Below are 25,545 nucleotides of genomic sequence, written 5' to 3'. Positions count from 1 at the left end.
TTTTATCACTACCTTGATTACATTTAAGATTGAATTTTACAGTTAATGGGTATGACTCATAAAAGAGACATGTTTCCCTTATGCTACCCTGAACCTTTAAGCCGTCAGAACTGAATTACCACGAGCCCTTAATCTCCTCTGGGCTGGTTGTTGTGTGCATTTCCACTGCTGTATAGAACCGCACCGTTTATCTATAAGTGATGTCCACATAGGTACCAGTACCTCCAGCAGGATTGTTGCAGCATGTGATAAAACAACGAGGTGCAACTATAAGTAGTTCCTATAAGTAATCCATAACCTGTTAATGCGATAACTTTGCACGTATGTTTCCTTTATTTAACCAGGAAGTTAATTCACTGAGATTAAAACCTCTTTTTCAAGAGTGACCTATGCCAAAATGTACAACAAATCCAAAAAGGCATCCCATTATTAAACATTAGGGCAGTTGCAGAAGCCAAATGATCTAATTTCTGTGCCCCTTACAATTGACGTGAATTGCCCCAAGTTAAGGATTCCCAAAGGAATACTGGTTATTTTTTTTTCCAAACCCAACTTTTAACTCAGTCACACATGTAGCTCCATGGAGCTGGGAAACCGGCGCTCAATCGTCTGGGAGAAGCAGCTCTACAATGAAACAGAAACCAGTAAAGTGGGACCAAACGAAGTGTTAATCCCAGACTGTCTCTTAAGGATTACAGTCTAAACATAAGTATAAACACCAACCACTGCAATGAATTCTGAATCACTTGTAGTTCAGATCAAACCCTCCCAGATTCAGACCTAAAAAAAAAAAAAAAACTCCACAAGCATGCAGCGATGGGTCAGTCATTGCTTTCAAACTACAGACCTGTTGATGATTCCCCAGGGTCCGGTTGTTTTGTCTGCGCCTCAGAACAGAAATGCTGGGAGACGTTCACATTTCAACGATTTGTAACTACGGCTGCGCGATATACTGCCAATATTTGTCATTGCAGTGTTTGGTGCATGGAATATTAATATCACAAACAACAGTTTGAACTGCAGTGTTTGTTGTCCATTATTTCCCCAAGTGTCAAAATCTAAAATAGGGTTCCGCCTGCCTAAGAGAAACTGTTTTTTTTTTTTTTAATTTTTATTAATTTCCACCCAGAAATTTGATTTTCCTTCTGAGGTGTAAACACGGGCCTCTGAAAAACACCGTCGTTCGTGGAAATGGATTAAAACTACAGAAACCTAATAAATACTTGCTATGGATGGTAAGGTCTAAAGTAAAAAACAGTACCCATTTAAGCCATTGTAATTATGGAATAACATATATTGATTCTATTACGCTTGTCATTGGCTCGTCCTTTTGTGATTAAGGACAAAGGTGTTGCATTTAACTCCCAGGCTTTGATAATCCCGCTATATAAGAAAAAGAAAATTAAGTACCAATAAATAAATAAAAAAAAGACAATTTAGGGCCTAAATGTAAGATACAAAATTAATATTTGCTATGTGTGGCAAGCAAGGAAGTTAATCCAAGTATCTGTTAAAGCTACATAAAATTTAGTTATGATTTATAGAGAAATTTGTAGTAGTCTTTATTGAAGCCTTGTTTTTTGTGATATGGAGAAAAGTGCGAGACGAGCCTGAGGTTTTAGGAAGGTTAAAGATTTTGTGTTGTGAAGGGGGCGTAGAAGTAAAGAGCAACTTGTTACCTGGAAAAAACACACATCTCTGTGTGATTAAAAAGGAAAACTTGTCCTTTCGTAGATGCTCGGGATAGTGGCCTGGGCTTTATTATTGATCACTTTGTCTCTTTTCCAGATACGTTGGGGACATGCTGGCCTGGCTGCACCAAGCCACCGCCTCAGAGAAAGAGCATCTGGAAGCGCTGCTAAAACAAGTCACTTTGCAAGGTGCTTAAACTTTAAGGGTTCCCACCTATTCATCATCTGGCGCAGGATCGTGTGATTAATGTAAAGCACTTAAATGCAACCAGCATTTTGAAGCAGGTTTTTTTTTTTTCCCCTCGGGTTATTAATGCTTAGCTCTAATGGAACAATTACTCTCAATTACCGAAGAACAGCACGAAAAAACCTTCACCAAAACGATCAATTTACTAGTTGCTTTTACTTTTAAGAATATAAACGCACGCGTTGAAGCTGGGGTAGGCCTTGACTGATTCGTGTGTGCCTTTCCGTTTGGATTAGGTGTCGGGGAGAACATGCAAGAAGTGGTGGGACACATCACCGAGGGGGTCTGCAGACCGCTGAAAGTGAGCAGCCAATTATGTTTTAAACGGCATTTAGGAGGGAGCCGCTTGCTGGCGAGTTGCACGCTGTGTTTTCTGTCAGGCTCTGCTCATGAGCCCAGCTGTTCCGTTATTGATCTGCTCCTTAGGTGCGGATAGAACAAGTCATTGTGGCAGAGCCAGGCGCTGTCCTCCTTTATAAGCTCTCTAACCTGCTGAAGTTCTACCACCACACTATCAGGTACGTTAGCATTAGCTCCAGGAAACAAACTAACAGTCAAATTTCTATCTGAAGAAAGAAAGAAATAAAGGATGCTGTTTGGTCTGTTTTCTACTTTTGTCTTGTTTCCCCACACACGTGTAAAGTATTGTACTTATAGTAATTTTAGGGCCACCTTGCCAAGTTTTTTTTAATGGATTTTATTGGGATCTAACATGATTGGCCAACACAAAGTAGTACATAATTGTGAAGTGGAAGAAAATGTATGCAAGGTTTTTCTGGATTTTTCTAAATCTGAAAATTGTGGTTCCAATTTACATTTACTAAATATATTTACTAGGGCTGGGCAAGTTAACGCGTTAATTCATTAGACTATTAACGGCGATATTTATTTTATCGCGCATTAACGCATGTTGCTCACATGCTTTCAGTCAGTGTCAGTCAGCAGGCGCGCTGACTGCAGCTCACTGTGTCACGGCAGCACTCTGCTGCTCCCTCTCGTACATGGATCAGCGGCGCCAGCCAATCAGCACGCAGGCTCAGCCTGGCCCGCCCTCTCAGCTCTCACACAAATTTAACAAAGAAACAGCTGAGAGAGAACGCAACAGCGAAAAAACATGAACAGGGGAAGTAGCACCGTTTGGCTTTATTTTAATACCGTAAATGAAATCAAGCTGTATGTTTTGTAAAAAGCCGGTTAATTTCAGTGGAAACACAACAAATTTATCTAAGCACGTGAAAAAACATGAGCCAAAAAAACGTCAAGCCACGGAGAGAGGAGACGAAACTTCTGTCATTACCCCGACAGACCCACAGACGTCTCTGACTGAGGCGTTTCAGTCCTCCATGGAACATCCAGGTAGATCAGTGTTCATCTTCAGCAGCACTTCATGTTAACTTTCAAAGTAGATATTATGTATCATATGTTACTGGAGCCCACACAGAAAATGTAACTAAGACCTTGAAAGAACCCAGTACATATATTAAAAAGGGTTATTTAAGATAAGATAACATCGACGGGGAAATTTATAGGATTAAAGCAACAGGCAGGTGCACACAACACAGACAAAATTACATAAGGATTGAAATATATAAGAGGTGGATTAGCGAAAAGACACTGAACATAACATTATTATTATTATTATTATTATTATTATTATTATTATTATTTAATTGTAATAATAAAATAAAAACCACAAAACCCAAAAGGTCGACAGTTTCATGATACATCAAGCTTAGGGACTGGCTAATATACAGCAGGTCAAAAAAGGCCATATTTTGGCTGCAGTGCTTGCTGTTCTCTTATGAAGAAAAGATCAACTAGTGCACTAAATTCAATAAGCAATAGCCGAAGCTTTGGACATCTCACAGATCAAATGTAAACTGGAAGACACAGCTGGTAGACCCTGGTCCATGAGGGAAGGTGTCCCTGCTGCAGCACACCTCAATGAAATGGCAAATTTAATTCTGCAGCGTCCTGTTAATGACCAGCTCATGTGGTGTGCATGTCTTCAAGCAGGTACGCATTTATACATGCAGGACAAATCTGAACTAATGGAAGAATGGCAAATAAAGCAGCGTTTTATTTTTCCTAAACAAAATGTTTTTTTCTGAGCATGAAATCAAACAAAATCACAGGGGAACCCTGGAGGAAAACGTTTCAGAGACGACAAAACATTTGAGGTTGGAGCTTAAGTTCACGTCCCAGCAGGACCATGACCCTAAACATCGAAAATTGGAATGGTTGACATAAAATCCCATTCATGTGTTAAATTGGCCCAGTCCAGGTCCAGCCCAAAAATCCAGCTTAAAAAGTGTCTCAAGACTTGAAATTCACAGATCCTTCACCAAGGTGTTCAGTCTGGAGACGAAATACAAGTATGTCCCACATTCTTCAGGTTTTTCTTTGCCAAGATTTCATTTTCTTTCCATTTCACAATAGAAAAGGGCAACTAAAAGTAAGTCAAATTTTCTTGAAATCAGTGTTTTTGTCCTTGATTTGAGCAATTAAACATGATTATCTGCCAATGGAATTAGTATATTACTCCTAAAATAAGATAATTAGATATATTCACTTGAAATAAGATGATGGAGGTGAGTTGTTCCTGTTTTAAGTGCAAAAATCTTCTTCCATTGGCAGATCATCTTATTTACCTGCTCAAATCAAGCACAAATATACTAGTTTCAAGAAAATTTGACTTACTTTTAGTTCTCTTTTTGCAACGCAGCTCTGTTTCATGGTTAAAATAACACGTTTGGGGTCGTGACATGACGAAAATGTGCACACATTCAAGGGTTATACGTGTGTCACAAGGCCCTGCGTTATCAAAAATGTTGTATTGTCATGAAAAGTGCATCTTCTGACTTCCCTGATTTAACCTTTGCTCAGGTCCATCATTGGAACCAGTGTGGCCTCCTTGCTCATGACTATTGAGGAAATGCACCTCCTGAGCAAAAAGATGTTCTTTAACAGCCTGAGCCTTCATGCGAGCAGACTCATGGACAAGGTGCTGGAACAACACGGCAATTTTCTTTTCTATTTACTTAGGCAGAAATTTGATGGTTGTTAGAGAAATATGAGCCTTTGACTGATAAAGGAGAAAAGGTGCTTTGTTTTTGTAAATGGATGTGATTTGCACTGTTCTTTAGTGAAAATGCTTAAATCGCTGTGCAGGGAAGTTTAGTTGTTTTTTTTTTTCCCCCACGTGGACATGCGTATTCCTCCTCTATGTGTAAACTCTCAAAGTCAACAAGGCTATTTCTGCACCACTTAGGCTTGTAAACAGTTCCAGCCTCCTGGCCACAACAGCAAAATGGCGCTAGCTGCCAAGAAACGCTCTCCTTCGTACTGTTTAGTTAAATTGGCGTCCAAATATACCGTAGCACGAGCACGGGCTCCTTCATTTTCCACGGTGCCTCTGCCCTGATCAATAGCAGTTACAAGAATTATCTGTGTGGCTCGGTGTTAATCAAATTGCAGGCCCTCAGGTTTTGGTGTCAATTCCGGCTAATCCCAGGAACACAACCTTTTCATAATTTGCTCTATTAGGTGGACAAAGGTGGCCTTGCTCAGTTCTGCAACCTGTGTACCGAGCCGAGTGAAACCAAAACCCTCTTTATCACAAAACCTCTGCAGCTTCAAGCCCAGAGAAAAAGGGGGATGTTGTATATTCATTTGTACGTTACGCTTAGGTTCCGTTTTGATTTTTAGAAATATTTATTTAGAAACTAAAGCCCTAATTCGACTAACTTCTGATGTTTTCTCCTTACTGGGTGACATATTGTAAGCCTTGTCTCTGGATCCTGTGTGCACGAGCAGGTGGAGCTGCCACCTCCAGACCTGGGACCTACGGCGTCGCTCAATCAGACACTGTCGCTCCTCAGGGAGGTGCTCACATCCCACGACTCCTCTGTCGTTCCCCTGGACGCCCGGCAGGCTGACTTTGCTCAGGTAAATATGCAACGGCAGTTTGCGTTTTGTAATTTAGTTTGTGAATTTTAAATGTTTTAAGGTATCGTTCGCTATTATTTATTAACCTGACAGAAGCCAGACGCATGTCGCTCCGCCTAGCTCCACTCACATCCATCTGGGACTGATCCATAGGAATTGCCTTTATTGAAGGCTGGGCCTTATCAAAAATTCTTGCATATGATTGGATAAGCCACTTGTCTGTCATCTTTATCGACGTGGTATTTCAACCACTCACACCGAAGCTAACCCGTGATGCTGATGAGAGCGACGCAGGAAAAAAAAAAAACTTTTTTTTGGTATGTGTTTGCGGCTCTAGTGGCATGCGTTTTATTGACAGTGAGCTGACAGGAAGAGGGGGGAAGACAGGCGGCAAAGCGCCGCGGGTCGGAGTCGATCCCGGGCCGACCGCGTTAAGGACTAAAGGCCTCCTAATATGGTTCGCGCTAACCGCTCCGGGGCGCGTCCGCGGAAAACAAAACTTGCCAAATCCGGTCGGGAGAAGGGCGAAAACATCGTTTCCACCAACAAAAGCCTTCAGAGCCGTTCTCTGATGTTCTTTTAATGAAACACTATTAGGTAGATTGGACAACACGGAAGAAATAGCTGCATCAATGTTAACGCTTGCTTCCTCGACGAGCCGCCATTGCTATCAAAACAGTCTCACGTTATGGTCGCGTCTCCACTACGTCACATCTATGAAATGCCAGCCCTGCGTCCTGATTGGCCAGACCATAAAATTGGTTGGAGAAATCACTTTCAATGGGCGATGTCCCAGATGTATGTGAGTGGAGCTAGGCGGAGCGACATGCGTCTGGCTTCTGTCAGGTTAATTATTTATCACCATGGGACCCGAAATGCAGGATAATTATTACACTGCGACTTGAAAATGGGATTTACTTTGTCGTATGCATTATTAGTTTTATATTCAAAGCTCTCAGTTCATTAAAATCAGATGTATTATACTTTCCTTTGTCTGTTTTAGGTGCTTTCTTGCATTCTGGATCCTCTCCTGCAGTTATGTACCGTCTCAGCCAGTAACCTCGGCACAGCCGACATGGCTACTTACATGGTCAACTCCCTGTATGTCATGAAGACCACGCTGGCTCTGTTTGAGTTTACCGACAAGAGGCTGGAGATGCTCGAGTTCCAGGTCTGTCCCGATTGGAAACCATCGTCTTGTAGCGTAAACAGTGCCTTACCGCCTTGGACTCTTCCACGTTTTATTTTTACGCAAGAACCAACTAAACTTCAATTTATGTGACAGACCCACATAAAGTAGCACGTAATTGGGAAGCGTACGGACAATTATAGAGTTTAACTGTGAGTGATTTAATCTCAGTATAAATCCAGCTGTTCTGTTGGAGAGCTTTGGGGAACATAGCAGACAGGTTAGGGTTGTGGAGAACTTTAAAAGTAGGTTTAGGTTATAATTTATTTATATTTTTTTTTAAATCTCCCGAGCTTTGAACATTTTTATGGCGCACATAAAATAAACTGCGTGGAATAAAATTTGTGGCAAGACTTAAAAAGTCGTGTTCACATAAATGATTTTTGTAAAGAATAAGAAACCAAAATGGTTTTCCTTCTATTTTGCAATTACGCGCCGCTTTGTGTTTGCCTGCTGCGTAAATCCCCATTAAAATAAACATAAAAGAATTTAGTTTATATGAAAAAAACGTGGAAAGGTTCAGTGGGAATGAATACTTTTGCAAATCACTCTAGTTTGTGCATTTTTTTATTTATTTTTTTATTTTATTTGCCCATGATCTCAAAATAACATTAATTGTAGCGGTACATCGTGTCAGTCTGGAGCAAAACTACATAACCCTGAAAATCTGTTATCCAACTCCGCTTGAAGTCACGTTGAGTGGAGACCTATTGTTAAAAAAAAAAAAAAAGGTTTACCATTCTTATCTCTATTATTGAGATCTTTTACTAAAAAGATTTAATTTGCCGTCTCATAAAAGAGTCTGCGTCATGTATTGTTATTCGTGCTCGAACGTGCCATCCGTCCCCTTTATTTTTAGCCCATCTTTTGTAATTGAGCACCACAAGAGCACCTCTACAAGTTTGCGTGTCAATGGCACAGTATTCCATCATTAACCACAAGTACCGTCGCTTCACAATGCATGGAATCAGTTTTCAAGCCCCCTCTTTCTCCCTCTGTCGCATTTTTCAGATCGAGGCTCACCTTGATACGCTGATCAACGAGCAGGCGTCCTACGTGCTGACCAGAGCGGGGCTCAGCTACATCTACAACTGTGTGCAGCAGCACACAGCTGAACAGGTCTGACATAAAACCCATTTCACATCTACTTTAAAAAAAAAAAAAAAAAACGCTATACAAAGCCATAAGTATGGTTTGTGCCGTTTTCTTTGGGCTTCCGACGTGTTTATATGCGTTGCTATTGCTATGGTTACCACATGACCTGCGTCTTTGTTGGAACATAATAGGGTTTTTTATCAGATTTACAGATGAGCAAAGGAGAGGGGAAAGACAGATTGTGTCATGTTCTATTAAAATATATGGGCCTCTCCAGAAGTGTCTTGCGCAGATAAGAGCGCCGATGTCCTGGAGCCTTCCCCTTCTCGTTTTAACGCTCTGTGCCACTGGGGCTGAGTGAAACCCATAGTTGTGGTTTAACATGCGAGCCCGGGCCTTCTGGGTCACGCAGGGACACACCACGCCCTGCTGCCGCCGCATAGCTCGGTTACAAACCGTTGTTTTCCTGCAGCCGTCAGCTCCACCTGGGTGGCCTTTCTCGCTTGGCTCCGAAAAATTGTGACGTACTTTAAATGCCTAGCTCCTCAGGCTGGATTAAGCGTCTAAGTCGGTCAATGGCAAGAATCACAACTCTTGTTGTTGCATTTATCGAAGGATTAGGGCTCGCTTCTTTGTTGTTTCTGTTTATGTAACATTTTTGCTGTGTTTTTGTGTGATTAAATAAAATAGGAAAAAAGGAAACTGCGCTGGTGTAGGCTATAAAAGAGCTCGCAGTGAAGGCTTTGATATGTTTGTTTAAATGCCCGTAATCCTGCCGTCGTTTTGAACCTTGCACTTTCTTTTATTGGCTGGATTTAATGCCGGCAATTTAAGCATTTAAGCTTGCTTAATGTAACCGTTTTAGACTTTTGGTGAAGGCTAATTGCCTTAAAAGTACCCGTTGCTGTGTGCACACAGGCAGTATGTATTTACTTTGTATCCTTAGCATTAGTATTCAGGCGAGAGCTTCCCTTGTTCTCGCATCCAAACTCGGCAGGTTCATTTAAAGAATGTTTAAGCTTATTTCAGTTCAATTCATTACGCTGCAAAAAGGGGAACTTAACGTAAGTAAAATATTCTTAAAATGAGTGTATTAGACCTGGATGTGAGCTGGTAAATAACTTAATCTGTCAATAGAATGGGTATTTTTATTATGAAAATAAAATACCTAGAAAAGATGAGGGAGATGAGCTGTTCCTATTTTAAGTTTAAAGATCTTTTTCCATTGGCATTTAAGCTTGCCTGCTCAGATCAAGGACGAATGCACTCATTTCAGAGAAAATTCTGCTTACTTTTACTTCCTCTTTTGCAGTGTAGTTATTTTATTAGTATTATGCCACAAGCACATAAGGATAAAGGATCCAAGGACATCAGTCAGCGCTGTATTTATTTATAGAGGTGTGAGACATTTAGCTTTGTTACGGGTCAAACATTGCAACCTTAATGTTTGCTTCTCTTCTCCTAGGGTCCTCTGTCTCTCCTCCCCAGCATGGACAGCTCGTCGGTGAAAGCCGCGATGGTGGGTTACCCTACATGTACAAATAAACCTTCTTCATAAGAGTGCCTGGCAAAGATTTAAACCATTTTCTCATGTTAGTCACTAACCGGAACATATTTCATAAAAAAAAAAAGAAGAACATATTTCATTCGGATTTTATGCGACGGACCTTATAGTAACTGACCATTACATTACAAAGTCAAAAGAGAACACTGCAAAAACGGAACTAAAATTAAGTAAATTATTCTTGAAATTAGTGCATTTTTTCTTGATTTGAGCAGGTAAATAATATTATTTGCCAATGGACTAAGAGTTTTGCACTTGAAATAGGAACAATTCATCTCCATCATCTTATTTCAAGTGCAGAATATCTAAATATCTTATTTTAGGGGTAGAACTACTAATCCCATTGGCAAATGGTCTTATTTACCTGCTCAAATCAATGAAAAATAGAATAATTTCTAGAAAATGTTACTTACTTTTAGTTCCCTTTTTGCAGTGTAATATATGTAAAATTTTCTTGAAATTTGTGTATTGTTCCTTGATTTGAGCAGGTAAATAAGACTATTTGCCAATGGACTAAGAGTTTTGCACTTGAAGTAGGAACAATTCATCTCCATCATCTTATTTCAAGTGCAGAATATCTAAAAATCTTATTTTAGGGGTAGAACTACTAATCCCATTGGCAAATGGTCTTATTTACCTGCTCAAATCAATGAAAAATAGAATAATTTCTAGAAAATGTTACTTACTTTTAGTTCCCTTTTTGCAGTGTAATATATGTAAAATTTTCTTGAAATTTGTGTATTGTTCCTTGATTTGAGCAGGTAAATAAGACTATTTGCCAATGGAATAAGATTTTTGCACTTAAACAAAGAACAATTCATCTCCATTTTCTTATTTCAAGTGCAGGATATCTAATTATCTTATTTTTAGGGGTAAAAATACTCATTCTACTGGCAAATGGTCTTATTTAGCTGTTCTTATTGAGTTCCCTTTTTGCAGTGAATGATGTGTGGTTTTCAATATATTCTAAAACTGGGCCTGCTAAAGTCAGTACAGGGGTCCACCTGTGTGTAATTGTCCACAGATTTTGTTCTATGGAGGCATCAGAACTTCTACTAAATGTAAAAAAAAACAAAAAAAAAAAAAAAAAACTGAATAACTAAGAACGAGGAACATACCACAGCAGGACACACCTGCCCACTGTGAAACACGGTGGTGGTGGGGATGGTTTTCCTTAGCAGAGGCATGGAAGATGGTCAGACGATGAAAGATTCATTAAATCATCGTCCAGTCGGGAATCTGGGGCAAAAACTTGAAATTTAATGTTTGCAGATGCTCTCTATCCAGTCTGACTGAGTTTGAGCTATCAATTAAAGGAAGTTCGGGCAAATTAGCAAACTGTTTGCAGCGGACTAATTTTAGGGGTATCAGAGTAATGGCTGCACTACAATTTTCCTGTCTCTCTTTAACAAGAGTTTAAAAAAAAAAAAAATGTATCTGCATCATTGTTATCCACCAAGTTTTTTGTTTTTTTTCAACGTATGCCTGTGTGATTTTCATCTAATTCCAGGTCCAGTTTGATCGGTACTTGTCGTCACCGGACACTCTTATGATGCCGCAGCTCAACTTCCTTCTGAGCGCAGCCATCAAGTGAGTCTAAGAGAGCACATGCATGCACTGAGACATGAGCTTAGGCTTTTACCTCATCACGTGAAATAACAAAAGCGGGTTTAAAAATAGAACAGGAGCTTTTACCTAATGATGGCCAACGTTTGTTTGTCAGTCGTAACAGAATCATATCGGCCCTCCGAGCAAAACACTCTACTAAATGCACGAGGAGTTTAGATGCTAAATTGCTAAATCCACCTGCGCACTGAGCAAATATTCCCCAGGACTGCCTGTATTTGTCTCACTGATCAGAAAACGCCCATGCTTTTAGCTCAATCCAGCTGCTGCGTTTCAGGGTTCTTTTTTGCGAGCTGCGCTTACGGGGAAGCGCGGCAGGCTTGAGAAGCACTCTGTACATCAGGTTAATGTTCTCTATTAATGGACACAGGAGAACTGATGTGCTGGATGCCATTAATTAGCTTCTGGTCCATTTCTCACTCATCCTCGTAGCCTGAAATCATTCGTCATCTCCGCCTGCCTCTGCCGCCATCTCTCACGTCTGCTTTTTTCTGCTCATGTAAATACACGAAAAGACCCTGAAAACACTCCTGGAGTGCACTATAAATGGCTATATCATGTTTTTTTTTTTTTTTTAGGCTTCGTTTTACGCGGCATTTTGTGATGTTGCAGTTTGTGTGGTAGAAAGTGTTTTAAGCTCCACAATGGTGCAAAACCTCTCTGCGGCCCAATTAGGAATATGGATCCTCAAGAGCCTGAGAGGGATACAACGCTCCCAGTGTGTGCTCGAGTCCTCTCACTAGGCTCTTCAGCCCAAGTGATACACCCGCCATATGCGCTTCTGCACAACTTAGGTTCTGATTTTATCAGTTTTTTTGTGTTCACTGCAAAAAGGGAACTAAAAGTATGTAAAATTTTCTTGAAATCATTGTATTTTTCCTTGATTTGAGCAGGTAAATAAGACCATTTGCCAATGGAATAAGATTTTTGCACTTGAAATAGGAACAATTCATCTGTAAAATAAGATAATTAGATTTCCTGCACTTGAAATAAGACGATGGAAATGAATCGTTCCTATTTTAAGTGCAAAAATCTTATTTTATTGGCAAATGGTCTTATTTACCTGCTCAAATCAAGGAAAAATACAATGATTTCAAGAAAATTTCACTTACTTTTAGTTCCCTCTTTACAGTGTTGTCTTTTTGACTTGTCATTTACCTAAAATAATTGAATAAAGGCCAAGGCTTTCAAAGTTACAGGCATTTAATTATGTTTTTTTGATTATTTTATCATATTATTATTAAATATTTAAGTTTTTAACTTTGAAAAAAAAATGGCCATCACATTATATTTGAGTCATATTTAAACCTTTAGTTATCATCAATTAGCCAAAATGCTTCTTTACTGTAGTGTAAAGTCAACAGATGTCTGTCTGTGAACCAATAATATACCTGAATTACCTCATCAATTAATGCTAATGATAGTTTGTAATAAATTAACGTTTTTAAATGTTTTCATGTCTTTTTTGAGACAGTCAGCTGTTTATGTGATCTTTATCTATAGATGGCAGTGTGTACCACACACTGTCACGATTACTATCAGCCCTGCAGGGAGACGGCACAGAAAGCATCCTGCCTCATTCTAACTGGCCGCCCCCTGGAAAATCGTTCAGAAGCTCTTTTTCATAATTTATGCACATCAAACCTTGAACTTCAAAGTGTTCTGGCTGGATGGTGTGAGGAAGGCCGACACAGGGTGGCAGACAGCTGCCTCCCTGAATTAATGTCCGTGGTGTTGTCGTTTTTACGATGTCAAAAGGATGGAGGAATACGGTGTATATATATATAATAATGCTAAACATCTGTTGTCTGTCAAAAGCAGAAATATTGATGCTCCAGATTCTAACACCTGAGCTGCTGAAATTGACAAGCCCTTCTGGGTTACAGTGAATCTTTTGGCTGTTTCTGGGATTACTGCTCTCCAGTTTAGGAGAGGCGCGTGTTAGGAGGTTTGCAGTCTTTAAACGTCTCCACACCGGGATTCACTAAGGTTCCTTAAGCTTACAGCCTTCACAGGACGGCTGTATTCGTCCTGAGGTGAAATTGCATACAGCTTGAATCCATTTATTAATGAGATTATTTATGAAGGCAGATGGTTGCACGGGATTTTTATTTGGCTGAGTAAAGGGGCTCGGTTATGAATGCAAGTCACACCTTTCAGGTTTTTATTTGTGAAATGCATTTAGGGAACCATGTATAATTTTCTTTTCACTGCACAATTGTGCACTACTTTCAAAGGGTATGGATATTTTCTTGCAAGGCACTACTGCAGCCATGGTGAATAATTAATTACATCAGCAGACAGGCTTCAATCGGAGGCATCCGGACTTTTGCTCAGTTCTTCTGAAAAGGTTTCGACACTTATCCAGGAGTCTGTGTCAGTTCTAAGACTCCTGTCGAGACGTTTTCAGAAAAACTGAGCCAGAGTCCGGTTGCCTCCGATTTACGCCTCTTTGCTGTTGCGATGACCCTGGATAGCAGAAAATCTGCACAGGAAATGAATTACATCACATCTAATTTAACAGATTCCATTTCTTTTTAATTTCCTCTGAGCCCTGAAACTCTGTTCAACGAGCCCAGTCTCTCAAGTGCTCCGTCTGTTTTTTGCAGGGAGCAGATTTTCCGTCAGTCAACAGAGCTGGTGTGCCGAGCCTACGGAGAGGTGTACACGGCTCTGACCAGCCCGGCAAACACCTACACGGACCCAGAAACCCTGCTGCCCAGGTCGCCTCAGCAGGTCCAGACATTGCTGTCCTGAGAAACCTCTGCCCGCCTCGTCCGCTTCAAAGTTCCTACACCAGATCTTTTTTTTTTTTTTTTTTTTAAAAGAGGCACGCCATTTGTAAAGAATAATGGCATAAATGTAGAGGAATAAAGGGTGACGCGTGCCGCTCCTGGAAAGCGTGGGACGTTGGATCGCTGACGTCACAGAGGCGTCTGTATATAAAGCTGTGTGTGTGTGCCGGGAATTAAAACTTTACATGCATGTGGTGTAACCATTTGTTCTGTGGCTTCTTTGTCTTTTGACGTTTTTCTGTTTTATAATTGCAGAAAACAATGTTCCCCCCCCCACACACACACACACACACACACACACACACTTTGAAAGCTGAACATCACTTAAAAACAGAGGAAAACACAAGCGTGAGGCTTTTATTGTTTTCCACACATGAAAGCGGTGATGCGGAAATCACCAGCGCCACCAGGAGGACCCTCTGAGGTTTCAGTGCAAACATGAAGTTCTCTGTAACATCCCCACGTGTTTCGGATGCATGGTGTTTGAGATCCTCACCATCAGGAGTTGCTGGCTTAAAGAAAACTCATATTTAGAACTTCATATTATCTGGGTATGGATTTTGATCTCAGTGCTTTCTAACTCTGGACATATGGTAGTGTTTATCTCTTCATCTCTCGGGGAAAAGTGTTGAATTTCCCAAGTGGGTTTAGTCTGAGAAGAGACGTTTGCATCATTCTGTCCCGATGGAAACCTTCCCGCAGCCGTATGCTGCCACCACCGAACCTGTCCTGGTCGGTACGGTGCGCCGCGTCGGTTTTCTGTCACACAGAGGCCAGATCTGACGGGATCTCCTCGGTCAACATGTTTGCATCGTTTGATCACAACTTCATGCTCCCGGATGGCAGGAAAAGTAGCGAAGGCCGACTCTCCAGGAGCGACGTTCGGCTTCCCTGTTGTTGATTTTACCCGACCAGAGTAAACACCTTTTATTGCTGAGGTAAATTGCTTTCTGGATTTAGTGAGTACAGTTCATCCCTGCATTGTTTCTAATCTCTCGACATCGAACCTAATTGTCGCCTCTGGGCCCCGTCTCGTTTAATATGTCATCATGGTTCTAACGTGAGCCAGCCAATATGATCTCTAATAAAAGGGCTGTGAAGAGAAGTGAACACTGATTCAACTCTGTGCTGCTGTTGCTCTCAGCTCTTGAGAGAGGCGGCGTTTCATTTTTGCTATCTGACATCAAGGTTGGTGGCAGCCGGCCCGATCCTGGCAGCACTTTCTGCGCCCGGGTCCCAGGATTTCCCCCCCGCTCTCCGGATACTCCTCGGATATCATTGGCCGGGACACTGAGTACTGGGAATAAATGGAATACCACAAGGTTCAGCATCTGGACGCCGTTGTTAAACCCTTTAAATAGAAGGGCTTTCTCTCTGCCGGTTCTGCTTGGCTTCGGGTTCAGTCGGTTCTACGCCACAGTCTCTGTCAGGAAACCGGGGATGAAATCTGAAAAGCAGGAAGATTTTAATACCGATGCATTTTGTGAGCAACAACACGCTTCCTCGGTCGCGTATGTTTTCTGGGCTCAGCATGCGGGATCTTTTGTCCTCTCGGCGACTTTATTAAGCAGTTAGCAGAATTGACCACTTAGAGCCAGGTAGTTGTGAGCACAGCGGCGGACATTCATCCCATCATCCGCTCCATATGACACCAGTTACCAAGCTTTCGCCCACTGGAGCATGAAACCAGCAGGAATCCGCGTTAAAGGATAATACCGCCATTACGGGGTTTCTTTCTTCCTTTTCTCACAGTACCGTCAGCAGAGTCCTGTAAAAGGATTAACGCGCTTTTAATTCGCTCACATTTCGTTATAGGTTGGAGAGAGTATTGTGGACAGCACTTTCCGAACTTTGCTGCAGATTTTTTAAAAAAAAGGATTAAGGTCTATTTGAGGCTTCTAAGTAACTTTTACTCCACGGTTACGCTGATTTTAGCTTTATTCATGTTCCCATCAACTTTGACCAGCTTCCCTTTCCCTGCTGGAAAAAGGCACCCCCCACATAAGACTGCTGCGGCAATGTTTTGTGGTTTAGGGGTGAGGTTTTGCATGTAGCTCAAAAAGTTTATTCTGATCTGACAAGAGCACCTTCCGTCACACATTTGCCTTGTATCCTGCAAAGCTTGTGCGAAAGTACAAACAGGACCTGTTATGGTTTTCTTCTTGTTGCTCTACCATAAGGACCTTTTCGGCTGCCTTTCTGATCAATATTATCCTTTCCCTTTCTGCCAGTTTAAAAATCCTGGTAGGTTTGGGCTTCCCTGTGCGACGTCCGATGGTCGGAAGACTTTCTAAACCTCGCCTTACTTGAAGCATTTCCACAACGCTGTCTCTGTCCTTTCTGCTGACCTCTGAAGGCAACTGATTACACCTGATTTTATTTAGGGGCATCAGAGTTCAAACAGCTGAATGTAAATGCAAGGCACGTTTTCGGGTATTTGTAAAAAACAAAAAAAAGAAAAAAAAAGTAATTTTTCTTCACTTACTGCAATGGACACTACATTAATGTTTACAGCTTTAACAAGAGAAAACGTGGAAAAAGGCAATACATTTTAAACTGGGCCTCATATTGTTAAGGAGACACTTCAGCTCAGAAACATAAGAAATTATATCACACTGCGAGTGTCCCTTTAGAAAGGGATGTTCTTTTTCTTAGTTGTCTGACAGAAGTGTTTCAGAGCACTAAACATAGAGATGTGAAATCTTTACAAAGAACACATTTGGTGTAAATGCAGGAAGCTGTAATCTTGCTTTGGATTTGGATTTAGTTTCTATATTTAAACTAAGTTAAAGTTGTGGCTTTGGGAAAGACAGAAAAAGTGACACCACATGTCTCTGTTTTGCAGCTTTAATCTTCTCCCGCGGATAATATCCAATCCTATCCAAGAGGAAGCTGTTAGGAAATCAATTACGAAATGATGGACTTTGCGACACTAAATTTCCAAGTCAGCACGGCGATGTGCACAGTGTTAATGGATTGTGTGTTTTGATGGGAGCTCTTTTTGTCACAAACTGTCCCGTACTTCCACTGCCCCGTGTCCCCGCCCTTCGGGTAAACTTTGGACACAAGCTTTGTGCATGAGAGGCCGGTTTAAAACACCCAGGGTCTAATTTATCAGTCCTTAGACATAACATGAGCTCATTCAGCTCTTGGGAAATGCTCTGTTTCTGAATGTCCTCATCCCAGCCAAATTCTTCCTTTTGAACTGAGCCACCAATCCCCCCTCACAGTTTGCAAGCCTATTGTTTTTTTTTTTTTTTTGGTATAAAAATTGAAGTTAAATTACTTAAATAACATTTGCTAGATGCATTTAGCAAAAAAGTTACAGTGCTGTGACGGTACTATTTGCCTTCTTAAAGATTTTTACCTTTTTGTTCTCTGTAATTTTTTTTCTTCATAGAAGGTACACCTGGTTTGGCGTTCTGTTAGCTGTGACATCATCCAGGAAGACAGATCACCCGCTATTACCATATAACGTAGAAAGGATTCCTGGATCAGTGTGTGCTTCTGTGCTTTTTTTTTTGTCTCTTGTGTCTCTGCTCTGTCTTCTCTGTCTTCTCTAAGCCCCAGTAGGTCGACGCAGATGGCCGTTCACACTGAGCCTGGTTCTGGTTCTGCTGGAGGTTCTCCTCCCTGTTAAAGGGGAGTTTTCCTCTCCACTGTTGCTTCATGCATGCTCAGTATGAGGGAGTGCTGCAAAGCCATCGACAATGCAGACGACTGTCCACTGTGGCTTTACGCTCTTTCAGGAGGAGTGAATGCTGCTTGTCAAGACTTGATGCAATCTACTGGGTTTCCTTAGATAGGATATTTTTTTAACCAATCTGTATAATCTGATCCAATCTGTATAATCTGATTGAATATGATTTTGGAAAGTGCCTTGAGATGACATGTTTCATGGATTGGCGCTATATAAATAAGATTGAATTGAATTGAATTGAATTGAAAGATGTCTTGATTTTTTCAGCGCATCAAAGTAATTTTAAAATCAGTCAAATATAAACTGTGTAAATAAAATAAGAAGTCTTTAAGTAATGATTTCATTTACAAGCTGCCTCTATGGTAAAACGATGTGGTAGGGAGAGAGCATGAAGCAGCGGTGAACGGCGGCCGGCCTACCAAAGCTTCAAGACGGCTCATCCAGGCGTTCATAAAGCAACCTAGAAAATGCTGCAGGTAGAGGAATGGTCTGGACTCCTTTGCTTCTTCTGTACCTGAATAACTTAACCAAAATGAATGCAGCCATGAATTCTGCTGGCTAACAGAAGATCCTGAAGAAAAAATGTCTGTCTATCAATTAGTGACCCTGTGCTACGTTCGATTTGTTTTGGAAGTTGGAGCCTGGGGCAGGAAGTGGGATTACACTAAATCAGAAGACAGCCGCATTTGCCTGGTCACCCATTCTCAAAGGAGCATAACACAATAGATGATTGGCTTTGGAGTGGTCTAGTCAAAGTCTGGAGCGAAATCCAATTAAAATGCTCTGGTTTAATCCTCAACCAGCATTTTGTGGTTGAAAACCTCCCATCGGGGCTAAAGTAAAACAACTACAAACAAGAAGGGACCAGAATTTTGCCACCGCGGCGTGAAAGACTCCCAGTTATCGCAAACACCGTCGAATACGAAATTCTAATTTCTGCATTCAGTATTTAATCAGGATATTTTTTTTTTGTCCGTCATTAAAATGTGTTTGATGATCTAAAGCACGTAAGCATGACAAAAACAAAAACACAGAAAAACAAGAAATCTCCCTGGGGGGGCAAATACTCCCTCACAGCAATGTACTTGCACTGGTCACTCGTTTCATTGTGGAGCTGAAATAATTTGTAATTATTCTCTCCGCTTCTCCTTTGTTGTTCCGAGAGGTTACCTTATGTCAAAGCTCTCTCTCTCTCTTTCTCTTCAGAGGCTATTATGTCATTTGTCTATTATCACAGGAAGGGGAGCACAGTGAAGTACTGACCTGAAACAGGAGTGCTCCGTAATTAATTTTCCTTTCTGATTGTCTGCTGTTCCCACCGCCCCACTTAGCCATTCATTCACTCCACTCACCCGCAATCCAGCTTTCAAGGCTTCAAAGCTGCCTCCCAAGTCACCACTCGCCACTTGTGATTTTGACACATAAGACGCTTTTATTAATGCACATCCATCTGGCTGTGCCATTGACAGGCCTGCACACCCTGGCCGACCAGATGCACGTCCAGGTGGCCTGATAAACAGAGAACATCGGAGCCGCTAAAAGCTCCGTGTTTGGATAGTTGTGGGATGAGAGGAGAAAGCGGAGCTGACTGGCTCTTTCCGGGCAAAAACGAGCCAATGGCGACGCTGTTTCACCCGCGCGCTGTTGGGGTAAAAAAAAAAAAAAAAAATGGCCGGACCCCCTGACGGTGCCCCAGAATGCTTGTACACTATTGCGTGCGGTTGTGATACTCCATTGTGTAAGCTTTTTTTTTTTTTCCCTCCCGGCAGAAACATGTTTGCTTTTGCTGGTATGAACACTTTGTACTGAGTGCTGGACTGAACACTATCTTGTTTAGAGATTTCCAAATTCTGTCGTTGAAGACCAAATTTCTTCTTGTAATGTATGAAAATCTCTTTTTTTTTTCTTAACAATCCTGATAATTAATTGAGATGTCAAAACCGAAAGGAAATTCTAGGTCTTCCAAACATATGAAGCGTTGAGAGACGGAGACCTTTTCACGCTCTCGGAATCGATGAACAAGGACGGGCGACAAATTTACCATGACTAACGCGTGTGTGAGCAATCCGATACTCTGTCAATCATTACTCACACGGTGAACGCCGTCTTCAATCTCGCTGGGCTACATGCGGCCCTGCTTTGACTTTCTTCAAAGCTCGGTCCCGTGACTCTCGTCCTAAAGAGACAACAACCGGGTCGGGGCTGTGTGCGCTTCTGTTTGCGTGCAGAGAGGAAGAAAGAGGGCGATTATACTAGCAGGGGTGGATGTAGTCACCGGGGTCATGGGCTGCAGACACAGTGACCCCACTTTCATGTGCCACCCCCCCCCCACCCATCCCTCGGGGATGGTAAACAAACAGCACCGTCAGAGCGAGCTCTGGCTGCATGTGACGCCCCTGTCTGTATTGTCGCCAAACATCCCTGGATGGTGATCCAACAGCAGGATGTGCTGATCCACTATCCCACCTGCCACCACAGATCCTCAACTGGTTTTAGGGCTGGACTTTGACTGGACCGTTTCAAACACACGGATATCACGCGCATAACACTGCGTGTACTACTCATTTATTCCAGCATCCTCATCACACCGTGGACATGTATGTTTAGTGTGTGGATCTGCACCTGTACGTCACTTCCACCTCAGACGTGTACATAATGATAAGAAAAAGGGTAATTATATTAGCGCCTGCAGCCTTTGCGCTGTGCAAATTGTACCGTTGCATTATTGTCTCAGTCTGTCCGCTTCGTTCACAGTGTGTTCACGGGTCTTCTCTGTACTGCAGACTTTGTTTGATTCTTATTACTGCTATTTTTTTGTTATTGTATTACTGCATAAGTGAGCACAGAGTCACATCCCTCTCATGTGTACACATACCTAACAAATAAAACTGATTCTGAGTCAGAGATGCTTTGTTCCAAACCGAGCGCGCTCATCGAGAGCTACTCTCCTGCAACTTTTAAAGTCAGTGGCTGAATATCCTAATCAGCATGTCATTCAGCATTTCTGCAGCGGCCTGGTTAAAAAGCCTTTGATTTGGTTCGGAAGTGTTGGCGAAGGGAGCGCGCATCATTGTTTCCCCTGTGCTGTGGCTCCGCAGCTTTTGCAGTGACCATGGGACTCTCTGCTGCTTCTCTGACTGATACCGGCCAGCCATGCCTTGGCTCGTTTGTATATGGATGGATTAAGATTCTCAAAGCTTGGGATCTTGTATTATAACCTGACCTTGGTTCGCCATAGCCTTTTGTCTGACACGTCTTCCTTGGTCTTCCTGAAGGCGTTTGTTCACTAATGTTCTCTGAGGTCTTCTCAGAGCAGCTGGATTTATACTGAAATTAAAGCGTAACTAACCCTGATATGAAAGCATAACCCCGCCCACAGACGAATTTAGAAAAATGCCATCAAAGTGGGCAGTGCCTAGAGACCCTGAGGGCTAAGTGGGGGATGAGTGATGGGGGATAAGCGGGCATGTGGTCAGGACGAGGAAAAGTGGTAGCTAGCTTAATTTGACATACTGAAGCATCGAGAGTGAGCAGAGTGATAATTAATCCATGGATTGGTCTTTTGAGGTGGAGCATTTCTCACCCCCCTGGTCAATGGGTGCAGAGTGAGTGGCAAAGTGATGTTGGCAGCATCTCAGCAAACATGGGCTAGGGGTCAAAGCAGTAACAAGCTTTCTGAAAGTTTACATTTAAATTTTTGATTTAAATCATCTCAAATAAAGCATATGATCGAAGAAATAAAGAATACAATTATTCTCTTTCAACACCATGATCAATGCTGGTAATACTCACAAATCCAACTCCTGACTCGCTACGGGGGTGTAAGGAAGCGCATTGCTTTCTCCAAAGAAATAAAAAAATAGATGCCTTATCTCATTATTACATGATCAGGATTCCTTAATTATGAAAAGAGAATATCATAATTAGGAGATACGGTGTCATAATTGTGAGAAAATATGTCATAGTTACAAGACAAGATGTCAGAATTATAGGAAAATGAGAAATGGCTGACCTGTACGCCTACACTATAGGTGACCACAGTCCAGAACAATCTCTTGTTGATTGTAATGAACAGATTATCGCCTGAATGTTATCATTTTTATTAGTAGTAGTAGTACTAGTAGTAGTAGTAGTAGTACTATTATTATCTTCAGCTAAATAAAGATAAAGCTGTAGTTTTAGTTTCCGTCAAAAAGAGCATGGATTACAAGTCAGTGCCCACCTCCAGTCCTTTGGCTGAATTAGTTCTGACAAAGCCAGGAAACTTGCCGTGGTCATGGACCCTGACCAGAAGCATATAAATCACATTGTTAACTTATCATAAAAACGGCATGTTATCTCCTTATAAAATTGCCAGAATAAGAGTACTGAAGACTGAAAAAATTCAGCAGACTCAATTACTGTAATGATGTTTTTACAGGACTTTCAAAAAAATCAATGAGACAACTAAAACTTATTCAAAATGCTGCTGCTAGAGTCCCTGCAAAAACAAAGTACGATCATCATATTAATAATTCGGAGGTCCTTAGACTGGCTAACTATTGCTCAGAGAAAAGAGTTTAAAAACTTCATTAATGGTCAACACAGCACTTACTAGTCAAAGTCGTAACTACATCTCGGATCTTCTTTAGTATTATAAACCATTAAGACCTTAATTAAGATCATAAAGGTCAAACCTACTCATAATTCCAAGAGCCAGAACAAAACTTTAGTTTTTTATGCTACAAAAATCCAGAATAAGCTTCATGTACAGTACACTGCAAGACTGCCCCCAGCCTTAGCTCCTTTAAAAAAGCATTAAAAACCTATCTATTTGCCTTTGCTTAGTTTACAGATTTTATGTACAAGCGCTTTGAGTGGCCTTTGGATGAAATGTGCTATATAAACAAAGTTGCAGGAAAAGTGGACAGTGACTGCACTATGGGATTTGATATGCTTTTATGTCCTCATATGGGACACGGGGAATTACTGAGTTTACTTGATGTTGATGGGATTAATATCGTAATAAAAAAATGTGAGGCCGAGAATAATGCACAGAAAGCGTTTGACTGTATAAAGTCTCTTTGTTTCGAATATAAGCTCTTCTAAAAGGGACAGGCATCCAGGTCTAGCTCAGACAAACGTTTTCTTCCTCCGGGAATCCACGGCGCGCCGTCACTACAACTGTAAAACCCACGTTATGACACATCACAACACTTCAACCCAGAAGGGCCGCTACACGATGCGGTCTAAACCCCTGCACAGCAAAAAACATCTCAAAGAGAGGGAGGAATCAGCCTACAACTAATCTGGTGCTTCTCGCTCTGATTATCGCTCTCACTCCCTGGTAGTCTAAGAGAGGAAGTTGGCTTCTCCTACTTTCAAAGGAACTGCTCCCCTACTTTCCTATCATCCCCACCAGCAGCGCTCGTTGCTGCGAACGGCACCCTCCCTCCTGGTGCCCAGCCGAACAACAGCAGTAAAACACCTCTCCTTGTCTCTACTCTTGTTTCTCTTTTATTTCCCTCTCCACTTGTGTTAAATCACTCATCAAGTGTCTGCAGGAACCACAGAACTTCCTGCTCAACACAATATCGGCATGTCAACATCATGCAGGTGTCTTTCGGCAGTGGCCAGTAAATGGCACTTTTCCAGTTATCTCGTAATTAGGACATCAATTCTTGTAATTATGACATCGTATCTCTTAATTATGACATCTTTTCTCCTACGCATAAGATCCTGATCTCGTAACAATGACATGAGGCGTCAATGCTTTTTTTTTCTTTGGTGGATGCAATGCGCTTTCGAAGGGGCGTGTGTGTCTGACTGAGATGCTTTTGTTCCCCAACCGGGGCTGTGATGACGAAAGCATTTCCCAGTGATGAAAGCATGCACCGTTTGGACCAATCGGAAAAGTCAATTGCATTAATGGCTGCTCAATCATAAGAGGGAAGACGGTTTAAAAATAAATATGGCAGAACTAAACAAGTTTAGATAAAAATGTAACTTTAAAGTTGAGTTACACTTTAGGGCAAGGCAAGGCAAGGCAAGGCAAATTTATTTATATAGCACAATTCAGTACAGAGACAATGCAAAGTGCTTTACATGATTAAAATATAGGAATAAAAGCAAGTAGGGATAGGATGTAGAAACAAAAAAGAACACTGAAAACAGTAAAACAGTTTAACTTGAACATTCAAAGGCAATTTTAGACAAATGTGTTTTTAATCTTGATTTAAAGGAACTCAGGCTTTCCGCACCTTTACAATTTTCTGGAAGTTTGTTCCAGATAATTGGAGCATAGGAACTAAATGCTGCTTCTCCTTGTTTAGTTCTGGTTCTAGGTATGCAGAGTAGGTTGGAGCCAGAAGACCTTAGTGGTCTGGAGGGTTGATACACTGATAACAAGTCTGTGAAGTCCACAGGTGGATTAACTTCTGCGGGGGAAGTGGTTGCAATGGATTTTATTTAAAAGGTACCACATGTTGCCAGGCTTGTCGCTATTTCTTCAAATGTTCATGTTACTATGCTAAATTATGTCGATTAAGGCTGCTGACTGGGTCAGTCTATTTCATCGGCATCACTTGGTAAAAATACAGCTGGCTAATATCTGCCTCTACAGCACTTCTACAGGCAGGCGAACTGTTATTGATGACTTTGCGGAGCCTGACTTAAATAAAAAAATCCAATCTGTCGTGTTGTGTTTCCTTTGTGTCGCTGTTCATTTTGAGAAAAAAACGTATTGCCTCAAAGGATCTGGTCGCACTAGGCCTAGTCTTAGTGGGATCTGAATGCCATCCTTTCCCATCTGCACCCTTTCAGTCTAGCTCTGTTTTCTTAATAAAGTCAAACCACAGTCTTGTCTCCATCTGCGCAGTATAGAAACACGTACAAGCAGCACCGGAGAGAGAGGCAGTTACTAAATAACCCAAAGCCACAGCCCTATACTCACCTTTCCCCTAATAGCCCTTCACCTTTGGAACCACGTGAAGCGAGCCTGTGTGCTGACTCCCTACAGTGTGCGCTCAAACACTCTCACACACTCAGAGAGCTTAGGCAGGGAGAGAATATCTGCGGCACGTACCGACGCCAGAGCATTATGGAGATTTTCTTTCCAATGCATATCAAGATAAAGGGCCAAAAATGTTAAATGTGTTAATTCTACTGTCCTATCACCTAAAAAACAAAAAACAAAAACAAACGTCCTGCTTCTTGAGTTTCAGCTTGGATGTCACTCAGTGCTAATGACTCACCGTTCACTTTTCACGCTGCCGACGTCTTAAAATTCTTGTTCACACTTTTTTTTTCTTCTATGCACCGACGTCACCGAGCTGTCTGGTTCTACTGGGCACAGGGGCGTGCTCACAGGTCCGCGACGGACAGGTGTGTTGGCAGTGGCTGCGGTCCGTCCTTGTGGGACTTTTAACAGGTTGCAACTAATTAGCGAGTCGGCTCTATCCCAGTATCCGTGCAGCATCTCTCTGAAGGCCTCAGAGGTTGGTTACAGAACATTAGGGAACAAACAGCGGCATGAAGATCAAGGCACACAGCAGACGGGCTGGAGAGAAAGTTGTGGATAGTATCTCAAGCTCTGAATATGTCACGGAGCTCTGTTCAGTCCATCATCTGAGCATTGAAAGAGTATAGCACAATTGCAGACCTACCTAAGCTGACAGGTGAGTAAAGCATTGCTCAGAAAAGCAGCCAAGAC

The 25,545-nt window shown here is 41.6% G+C and overlaps 1 protein-coding gene across 1 annotated transcript in view; it reads left to right on the top strand.

Moving 5' to 3' along the window:
- The window catches only part of cog6 (component of oligomeric golgi complex 6), a 38,979-nt gene extending 24,624 nt beyond the window's left edge, over window positions 1-14,355 (top strand). The window contains exons 10-19 of the mRNA XM_012875240.3: window positions 1,789-1,880; window positions 2,175-2,239; window positions 2,365-2,456; window positions 4,825-4,942; window positions 5,755-5,886; window positions 6,890-7,057; window positions 8,087-8,194; window positions 9,636-9,689; window positions 11,245-11,324; window positions 13,970-14,355. Of these exons, the coding sequence (XP_012730694.2) occupies window positions 1,789-1,880; window positions 2,175-2,239; window positions 2,365-2,456; window positions 4,825-4,942; window positions 5,755-5,886; window positions 6,890-7,057; window positions 8,087-8,194; window positions 9,636-9,689; window positions 11,245-11,324; window positions 13,970-14,117 (1,057 nt within the window). The 3' untranslated portion in view covers window positions 14,118-14,355. The remainder of the gene's footprint in view (window positions 1-1,788; window positions 1,881-2,174; window positions 2,240-2,364; window positions 2,457-4,824; window positions 4,943-5,754; window positions 5,887-6,889; window positions 7,058-8,086; window positions 8,195-9,635; window positions 9,690-11,244; window positions 11,325-13,969) is intronic.
- Window positions 14,356-25,545: the final 11,190 nt, after the last annotated feature.

This window comes from Fundulus heteroclitus, chromosome 18 (assembly GCF_011125445.2).
Source record: "Fundulus heteroclitus isolate FHET01 chromosome 18, MU-UCD_Fhet_4.1, whole genome shotgun sequence".
Classification (NCBI taxonomy): Eukaryota; Metazoa; Chordata; class Actinopteri; order Cyprinodontiformes; family Fundulidae; genus Fundulus; species Fundulus heteroclitus.
This window is presented reverse-complemented; position numbering and strand designations above follow the sequence as displayed.